Source organism: Salvelinus alpinus, chromosome 24 (genome assembly GCF_045679555.1).
Source record: "Salvelinus alpinus chromosome 24, SLU_Salpinus.1, whole genome shotgun sequence".
In the NCBI taxonomy this organism is placed as follows: Eukaryota; Metazoa; Chordata; class Actinopteri; order Salmoniformes; family Salmonidae; genus Salvelinus; species Salvelinus alpinus.
The window spans coordinates 46,379,966-46,390,592 of record NC_092109.1 but is presented as its reverse complement, the minus strand read 5'-3'; the positions used below and the strand labels follow the sequence as shown (position 1 = coordinate 46,390,592).

At 47.8% G+C, this 10,627-nt stretch overlaps 1 protein-coding gene across 1 annotated transcript in view; it reads left to right on the top strand.

Moving 5' to 3' along the window:
* LOC139551633 (metabotropic glutamate receptor 5-like) overlaps positions 1–10,362 on the top strand; it is a 77,069-nt gene extending 66,707 nt beyond the window's left edge. The window contains exons 15-17 of the mRNA XM_071362900.1: positions 1–37; positions 7,443–7,606; positions 8,816–10,362. The exon at positions 1–37 is cut by the window's left edge and continues 146 nt beyond it. Coding sequence (XP_071219001.1) covers positions 1–37; positions 7,443–7,606; positions 8,816–10,052 — 1,438 coding nt within the window. The 3' untranslated portion in view covers positions 10,053–10,362. The remainder of the gene's footprint in view (positions 38–7,442; positions 7,607–8,815) is intronic.
* Positions 10,363–10,627: the final 265 nt, after the last annotated feature.

Sequence of the window (10,627 nt, the reverse complement as noted above, 5' to 3'; positions counted from 1 at the left end):
TGCGACTGTGGCTCTCGGCTGCATGTTCGCCCCCAAGGTAGGAGAGACACACACACACACTTAGATATCTGCACACACACACACTAACACACACACACACACACTTAGATACCTGCACACACACTAACACACACACACACGCACGCACACATGTTTGCGACTAAATGTAGATACATTACACACACACTAACACACACACACACACACACACACACATGTTTGCGACTAAATGTAGATACATTACACACACACTTAAGCTGTGTTCCAATACTCATAGTAACCACACTAACGGCACTATTTGTGACGTGAATTGAGAATGTAGTATTATTAGCTTGTAGCTTATTGGTCATAGTATGGATGCAGTTACGGTTTTTAACCATCCCTTTGGCACTAATTTCAAAACCTCGTGGTCATGTTTCTAAACTCTAGACATAAAACTCAAAACGGTCATCACTTGTAACACAGGCTGTCCAATGTTCAAAAACATTGCATTGTGCATTCATATCTTTAAAGAAACCTTTCACTTGCAGAATCATTGGTTCAAATAAGTAATTTACCATGAAATACCATAGGAAACATAAATTTAGATCACCCACACACAAGATACTGATAGTTTCACTGTGTAGTTGTTCGTACAATCATTGAATATCGTAGGACAAAATATGTGATACATGTTTCATTATGGTACTATACGTAAATACATCACTGTAAAAGGACTAGTAGGGAGAATACTACAGACACAGTGGAATCATTGAACAAAATCTGAAATATATTGATGAAATACAATAAAATCACAACATAGGTTTCTTTGAATCAAAGCAAAAATAATTAGCTACAATAAAGAAAAAAAAACTACAGTAAAACATCAACTGCAGTGTTCCTCACCTGGCTTACTGTAAAACGTCAACTGCAGTGTTCCTCACCTGGCTTACTGTAAAACGTCAACTGCAGTGTTCCTCACCTGGCTTACTGTAAAACGTCAACTGCAGTGTTCCTCACCTGGCTTACTGTAAAACATCAACTGCAGTGTTCCTCACCCGGCTTACTGTAAAACGTCAACTGCAGTGTTCCTCACCTGGCTTACAGTAAAACATCAACTGCAGTGTTCCTCACCTGGCTTACTGTAAAACGTCAACTGCAGTGTTCCTCACCTGGCTTACTGTAAAACGTCAACTGCAGTGTTCCTCACCTGGCTTACTGTAAAACATCAACTGCAGTGTTCCTCGCCTGGCTTACTGTAAAAAGCAAAACAACGGATTGATTACTGTACTTCTATATTTCCATCAACCCTGTCTTGTGGATTTGGCCAAAGGTTCTCATCCACATCACAATGGATGTTTTCATTAGCCAAACATCTTGGGAAGACTCTTCGGGTGAATCCAGGCCTGACACTGGTCTGCAGTGATGTCATTGCATGCGTCATCCATGGCCTGGAGAAGGGTGTCATGTTCGTGAGGGCGCCTATCATATACCTTCCACCTCCATGTGGAGAAAAAATCCTCAAGCGGGTTAAGGAAAGGAGAGTATGGGGTAAGTACAGGGTGGTAATTTGTAGATGGGCCTGAAACCATGCTTGCACCATTTGAGCATGGTGGAACCTGACATTATCCCACACAATGACATAGGTCACGCCATCAGCTCTACAGACCTGATTTAGCTCATCAAGGAAGGTTACAAGGAGAGCTGTATTATATGATCCAATACGAGGTCTGCGTCCCACCACACCATCTTCCGATATAGTCGCACACGTGGTGATGTTGGCCCCACGTTGTCCAGGTACTTGGATGGTTACCCGCTGGCCAATGAAATTCCGACCTCTCCTCCTTGTCTTGGTCAGGTTGAAGCCTGCATCATCCAAAAAGAGGAATTTATGATGGTTTTTGTCAGCATCCAGGGATCATCCAGCATCATCAGCATCCAGCATCCATCATCATCAGCATCCAGCATCACCAACATCCAGCATCATCGGCATCATCAGCATCCAGCGCCCAACATCGTCAGCATCCAGCATCATCAGCATCCAGCATCATCCGCAGCATCGACATCCAGCATCATCAGCATCATCAGCATCATCAATATCCAGCCGCCAGCATCATCAGCATCCAGCATCGTCGGCATCCAGCATCATCAATATCCAGCATCATTGGCATCCAGTATCATCGCCATCCAGCATCATCAGCATCCAGCATCGTCGGCATCCAGCATCATCAATATCCAGCATCATTGGCATCCAGTATCATCGCCATCCAGCATCATCAGCATCCAGCATCATCGTCATCAGCATCATCGGCGTCCAGCATCATCAGCATCCAGCATCTTCAGCATCCAGCATCATCAGCATCATCATCATCGGCATCCAGCATCATCAGCATCAGCATCCGACGCTGTCGGTATCCAGCATCATCGTCATCCAGTATTGACAGCATCATTATCATCAGCATCCAGCATCATCGGCATCCAGCATCATCGGCATCCAACATCATCGGCATCATCATCATCGGCATCCAGCATCATCAGCATCCAGCATCATCAGCATCCAACATCATCAGCATCCAGAGAATTACTGATTACAATGATGTAGAATTTTGGGGGGAATTTTTCACAACAGGCATCTTGAAACTGAACATACCTGAACATACTCAGGCCTCAGTTGCTTCACTCTGTCTGCATTTCTTTCAAAAAGCACACGGCTGTTTTAGACACACCTGGTGCCTTTTCAGCATGTGTGTAATAGTCTGCAAACTGATGGCTTCCACATTGTTGAACTTGTCGTCATTGTGCAAGATGTGCTGCCGAATTTCTGTCAGGCGAATATCATTTCTGTCCCGACCCAAATTGACCACAGCCCGCTCTTGTTGGTCAGTCAGACTTTTGCCTCTGCCTCCTGTATTTGGCCTAGTCTCAATTCTGCAGGGAAAATGACAGTAAGAACACAATTAGTCACATGACCTACTGTATGGTACACATTGGCATGCAGTATACGGTCATTTGACAGTTGAGAGTAGCCTAATGTTTAGTGCTGAAGACTTACCAGTTCTCATTGAGGAAAGTTCTGATGATTGAGGCCAACGGTTGATCTTCTGAGGTTTGGTTGAATCATTGTAGCTGCCTCAGTCGTTGTCATGAGTTACGACATGGTCTACAACTACTGCTCTGATTTCATTGGACACTCTTTGCTGTGGCTGCCGCTGTCTTGGTCCGTGGCCTTGTCCTCTACCACGATCCCCCACACCTCTCAAACGAGGCCCACGACCACCTCTCAGACGAGGCCCACGACCACCTCTCAGACGAGGCCCACGACCACCTCTCAGACGAGGCCCACGACCACCTCTCAGACGAGGCCCACGACCACCTCTCAGACGAGGCCCACGACCACCACTCAGACGAGGCCCACGACCACCTCTCAGACGAGGCCCACGACCACCTCTCAGACGAGGCCCACGACCACCTCTCAGACGAGGCCCACGACCACCACTCAGACGAGGCCCACGACCACCTCTCAGACGAGGCCCACGACCACCTCTCAGACGAGGCCCACGACCACCTCTCAGACGAGGCCCACGACCACCTCTCAGACGAGGCCCACGACCACCTCTCAGACGAGGCCCACGACCACCTCTCAGACGAGGCCCACGACCACCACTCAGACGAGGCCCACGACCACCTCTCAGACGAGGCCCACGACCACCTCTCAGACGAGGCCCACGACCACCTCTCAGACGAGGCCCACGACCACCTCTCAGACGAGGCCCACGACCACCACTCAGACGAGGCCCACGACCACCACTCAGACGAGGCCCACGACCACCTCTCAGACGAGGCCCACGACCACCTCTCAGACGAGGCCCACGACCACCTCTCAGACGAGGCCCACGACCACCTCTCAGACGAGGCCCACGACCACCTCTCAGACGAGGCCCACGACCACCTCTCAGACGAGGCCCACGACCACCTCTCAGACGAGGCCCACGACCACCTCTCAGACGAGGCCCACGACCACCACTCAGACGAGGCCCACGACCACCTCTCAGACGAGGCCCACGACCACCACTCAGACGAGGCCCACGACCACCTCTCAGACGAGGCCCACGACCACCTCTCAGACGAGGCCCACGACCACCTCTCAGACGAGGCCCACGACCACCTCTCAGACGAGGCCCACGACCACCTCTCAGACGAGGCCCACGACCACCACTCAGACGAGGCCCACGACCACCACTCAGACGAGGCCCACGACCACCACTCAGACGAGGCCCACGACCACCTCTCAGACGAGGCCCACGACCACCTCTCAGACGAGGCCCACGACCACCACTCAGACGAGGCCCACGACCACCTCTCAGACGAGGCCCACGACCACCTCTCAGACGAGGCCCACGACCACCACTCAGACGAGGCCCACGACCACCTCTCAGACGAGGCCCACGACCACCTCTCAGACGAGGCCCACGACCACCACTCAGACGAGGCCCACGACCACCACTCAGAAGGTGTGCTCGTCCCCTGCTGTTCCTTTGACCACCACGTCTTCCTCCTCCCACCGCTTGACCTCTATTGTGACCTGGATGACCTGCCGGGCTCCATGTTATCGCTATGTTGTTGTAGGTGGATACCACTAATTTCACTATGTACTCGTACCACAATGTGAAATCAATAATCAGTAACGAGTTGGCAGTATTAGAAAAGCAATAACAAGGGCCTGCATACGTACACTCACTAGCCACTTTATTAGGTACACCTGCGTGTTAACGCAAATAGCCTGCTCCTTTGAACAGCGAATCATGTGGCTGCCTGCAACTCAGTATATAGAGTATATAGAGTAGAGAGCTTTAGTTGTTGTTCGACCAAACAATAGAACGGACAAGATGCGTAATCTAAGCAACTTTGACCGTGGTATGATTGTTGATGCCACACATGGTGATTCCAGCATCTCAGAAACAGCTGCCCTCCTGGGACCTTAAGGCACTACAGTCTCTAGAGTTTACAGAGAACGGTGCGATAAACAAAACACATTCAGTGAGCGGCAGTTCTGTGGGCAGAAACACCTTGTTAATGAGAGAGGTCAGAGGAGAATGTCCAGACTCATTCAAGCCAACAGAAAGGCCACACATGGTGTGCAGAAGGGCATCTCTTAACGTACAACACCGTGAATAATTCAGGCTGTTGTGGAGGCAAAAGGGGGTCCTACCCAGTACTAGATAGGTGTACCTAATAAAGTGGCCGTTGAGCATACAGTAATGTCAAATCTGAAAACATGGTCTGGAAAAGTGGTACATGGGACCATAGAAACAGTGTCTGATAAAGAATGATGATGAAATATTACGGCCATAGATAATGTAGTCCAATTGGTTCGTGTTCCACGGTAATTGGTGTCAATGGATCTCGTTATCCTGAAACTTTCATGATCTAAACATGGAATATTGTTTGTCAGTTTCCATAAAACTATGCATTCAGAGTAATGCAACAGTTACATATCATGTTCATTACAATGTGTGAATTGCATTTTGAAATGGTAATACTTTGATGTTAAGTTGTGCCATTTTGAACAGGTGATTTTAGTTCAATGAACAAATGATCTTAGCTTTATGTGTATTGTATCCAAGCAATTGGAAAAAGTCTTATTTTTGAAAAATATGCAATTTCATTATCGGTTGTGAGTTTTGTGTCTAGAGTTTTGAAAAATGACATCAAGGTTCTGAAATTAGTGCCAAGTGATTGTAATAAACTAGTATGCCAAAAGTTCCCGGATGTCGTACTTAATTAGCCAAAAATACAAAGTATACACGCAGAGGACACTATTTCTGTGCTTTTAGGGCCCATAATGCAATTCTTCAGAAAATGGGCGTGGCTTCACAACATTTTCAGATTTGAAGAAAATGGCGGAAAATATGTAGACGATGTCCGACGAGAGCGGATACAAATTAATTGCTTTTACTAATTATGACAAATGTTAAGAAAATGTTGATCAATGTAATAAAGTAATTCCTTTTCAAATAAATTACGTTACGCGTCATGTTGGCTGACAATTTGTTAACTACGCTATACTTACAAACCGCATAGCATATCATTACAGCAGTATGTACCGGGATGTTAGCTAACTACCTAACGTTAGTTGGCTACTTATACATTGAACTTGCCAGTATATTAACTATATGTTATCTAACTAACTACCCAATGTTTATTGATTTGATTATTCATGTCATTCTTAGCTAAGTGGTATAGTCGTTGTGCGTTCTCAATGGACAGTGTTCATTCTGGCTATCCACTCCAATTTCAGAGCCCTCTCGACTGAGTGTGCCAGAGCGCAGAATAAGTGATGAATTTACAAACGGCTCAGTAAAAGTCGGCAAAAAAAAAAGTTTAATTAGATTGACGTGCTCCGAGAGTGAAAAGCTCTGAATTTACAAACGAACAATCTGACAACATCAGGATTTACCAACTCCCAGAGCGCACTCTGGCACTCCAGATTCAATTTACGAACACACCCGAAATCATAAAATGTCTAACTTAGACAGCATTTACACATACTTAGACAGCATGTACACACACTTAGACAGCATGTAAACATACTTAGACAGCATTTACACATACTTAGACAGCATTTACACATACTTAGACAGCATTTAGACATACTTATACAGCATGTAAACATACTTAGACAGCATTTACACATACTTAGACATCATTTACACACACTTAGACAGCATTTACACACACTTAGACAGCATTTACACATACTTAGACAGCATTTACACATACTTAGACAGCATTTACACATACTTAGACAGCATTTAGACATACTTATACAGCATGTAAACATACTTAGACAGCATTTACACATACTTAGACATCATTTACACACACTTAGACAGCATTTACACACACTTAGACAGCATTTACACATACTTAGACAGCATTTACACATACTTAGACAGCATGTACACACACTTAGACAGCATGTAAACATACTTAGACAGCATTTACACATACTTAGACAGCATTTACACATACTTAGACAGCATTTAGACACACTTAGACAGCATGTAAACATACTTAGACAGCATTTACACATACTTAGACATCATTTACACACACTTAGACAGCATTTACACACACTTAGACAGCATTTACACATACTTAGACAGCATTTACACATACTTAGACAGCATTTACACACACTTAGACAGCATTTACACACACTTAGACAGCATGTAAACATACTTAGACAGCATTTACACATACTTAGACAGCATTTACACATACTTAGACAGCATTTACACATACTTAGACAGCATTTACACATACTTAGACAGCATTTACACACACCTAGACAGCATTTACACATACTTAGACAGCATTTACACATACTTAGACATACACAGAAGTATTACTGATGATGAATGAAGTGATTACTTTTATCTCTGTGTGTGTGTCTTCCCCAGGTATACATCATGCTGGCAAAGCCGGAGAAGAATGTACGGAGTGCCTTCACCACCTCTACCCAGGTCCGCATGCATGTAGGGGATGCCAAGACCGCCGCTAACGCTGCCAAACCCAAGACCATGGCTGGACTCTTCAGAAGGAAGGGCTCTGAAGAAAATCTCAGGTACTGTAAGGGGTCAAGGGGTTAGAGGTTTAGTAGCCGAGTCTAAAGCGCATGGCGTGCCTGTTCAGATGACATCTGGATCTGGGCCGGGACTGTGTCAGGTACTGAAGTCAGTTAGGATTTAGGGGTTAGAGGTCAGAGTATATCAGGTACTGGAGTCAGTTAGGATTTAGGGGTTAGAGGTCAGAGTATATCAGGTACTGAAGTCAGTTAGGATTTAGGGGTTAGAGGTCAGAGTATATCAGGTACTGGAGTCAGTTAGGATTTAGGGGGTTAGAGGTCAGAGTATATCAGGTACTGGAGTCAGTTAGGATTTTGGGGTTAGAGGTCAGAGTATATCAGGTACTGGATTCAGTTAGGATTTAGGGGGTTAGAGATCAGAGTATATCAGGTACTGGAGTCAGTTAGGATTTAGGGGTTAGAGGTCAGAGTATATCAGGTACTGAAGTCAGGATTTAGGGGTTAGAGGTCAGAGTATATCAGGTACTGGAGTCAGTCAGGATTTAGGGGTTAGAGGTCAGAGTATATCAGGTACTGGAGTCAGTTAGGATTTAGGGGTTAGAGGTCAGAGTATATCAGGTACTGGAGTCAGGATTTAGGGGTTAGAGGTCAGAGTATATCAGGTACTGGAGTCAGTTAGGATTTAGGGGTTAGAGGTCAGTTAGTTATTTAACCCTGTTGTATTATGTCATCCCCCTCCCAGCTCTAACGGTAAGTCAGTAAGGTCAGGGGTTAGAGGTCAGTTAGTTATTTAACCCTGTTGTATTATGTCATCCCCCTCCCAGCTCCAACGGTAAGTCAGTAAGGTTAGGGGTCAGGGGTTAGAGATCAGTTAATTATTTAACCTTGTTGTATTATGTCATCCCCCTCCCAGCTCTAACGGTAAGTCAGTAAGGTCAGGGGTTAGAGGTCAGTTAGTTATTTAACCCTGTTGTATTATGTCATCCCCCTCCCAGCTCCAACGGTAAGTCAGTAAGGTTAGGGGTCAGGGGTTAGAGATCAGTTAATTATTTAACCTTGTTGTATTATGTCATCCCCCTCCCAGCTCCAACGGTAAGTCAGTAAGGTCAGGGGTTAGAGATCAGTTAGTTATTTAACCCTGTTGTATTATGTCATCCCCCTCCCAGCTCCAACGGTAAGTCAGTAAGGTCAGGGGTTAGAGGTCAGTTAGTTATTTAACCTTGTTGTATTATGTCATCCCCCTCCCAGCTCCAACGGTAAGTCAGTGTCGTGGAATCAGAATGAGCGCAGCGGCTACAGACCCAACCTGTGGAAGAGGATGTCCATCCACATCAAGAAGAAGGAAGAGGTCAACCAGACAGCCATCATTAAGCCCTTCTCTAAGGGGGTGGGCACCCCTGACCTCGCCCCCCCCGCCACGCCCCAACTTGGGGACAGGGGGGTCTATGATGAACCTCAGGGGGCACAGCATTACCCACCTGGAACCTACCCCTGCCCTCCCTCGCCTCATGTTGGAGCATACCGCCGCTGTCCCTCCTCGCCCTCCCCACTAACCCTGCCCACCGTCAGCCAAAGGGTGGGAGGCTTCCTCCCCTGTCCCTCCTCACCCTCCCCACTAACCCTGCCCACCGTCAGCCAAAGGGTGGGAGGCTTCCTCCCCTGCCCTTCCTCGCCTCACGCTGGAACCTACCACCCATGTCCCCCCCGGGGGCCTCAGGGGTCCCAGGACGGAGAAGAGGTCAGGGCTCTGCCATCCTACATGACAGAGAGGCCTCAGACAAGGGCGTGTGGCGGGGTGGGCAGGATGGGAGGTGGTAATATTGGTTGTGGTGGTAGGGGTGTAGGTATGGGGGGCATAGGCGATATTGGTGGGGTTGGCAGTATTGGTAATACTGGTGTGGGTGATTTAGACATGGGTATAGGTGTTGGTGGCATAGGTGACAGGGGTATTGGTGTGGGCACGGTGGGCAGTCAGCCCCAGGGTTCCACCATCATGGATCAGATTAGTTGTGTGGTGAACCGTTTCACTGCCAACATCAGCCAGCTCAACAACATGATGCTCCCTGGGTCGCCACCGGAGGGTGCTGACCCCCTTCCTCCGGGTCCAGGCCTCACCCCCGCCCCATGCCCCCCTCCCTACATCCTACCCCGCACCAGACAGCCAAATACCACAGTCACCGCCTACGCTGAAGTAGCAGCCATCGCCGCCTCTAACCATGGCAACCCCCGGGTGGGCGGGTCGGTCGGTGTGGTCTATGGTCCTGGGGGCGGGGTGTGTGGTACGGCGGCGGTGAGAACCACAGAGCTGCTGGAGGAGCTGGCTGCTCTGGCCCCTCCGTCACCGTTTAGAGACTCCTCCCTGGAGTCGCCTGGCGCCACGCCCCCCTCCCTGGCCTCAGAGTCTGCCCTGGGTGAGCCCTGCCCCCCGGGGAAATATGACAGACTGATGCTACGGCACTACAGTCAGAGCTCCTCTTCCCTGTAAACTCCTCCTCCTCATCCTCCTCTTCCCTGTAAACTCCTCCTCCTCTTCTTCCTCCTCATCCTCCTCTTCCCTGTAAACTCCTCCTCCTCTTCTTCCTCCTCATCCTCCTCTTCCCTGTAAACTCCTCCTCCTCTTCTTCCCCTTCCCTGTAAACTCATCCTCCTCTTCCCTGTAAACTCCTCCTCCTCTTCCTCCTCTTCCCTGTAAACTCCTCCTCTTCTTCCTCATCTTCCCTGTAAACTCCTCCTCTTCCTCCTCTTCCCTGTAAACTCCTCCTCCTCTACTAGAGATGTGTTCTGTGGAATAAGAGGTTAGAAAATGAAGTTTTGCATTTGGAGATTTAGTTGTGCACAGTTGGAGAAACAGGAAATGAGAGGAGAGCAGTACAACAATGCTGGATGAGCTACACAATATTTACTAGACTTTATTTCCTTTCCTTGGATAAGAGCCATAGTTTCTCCCCCCTGAGAGTGATGGGGGGACGCCAGGAGGAGAGACAGGGGGAGGGTCTCAGGACCACAGTACAGCCACGTAAAGACTGAAGGGCCTCAGGATCGCAGTACAGCCACACTAAA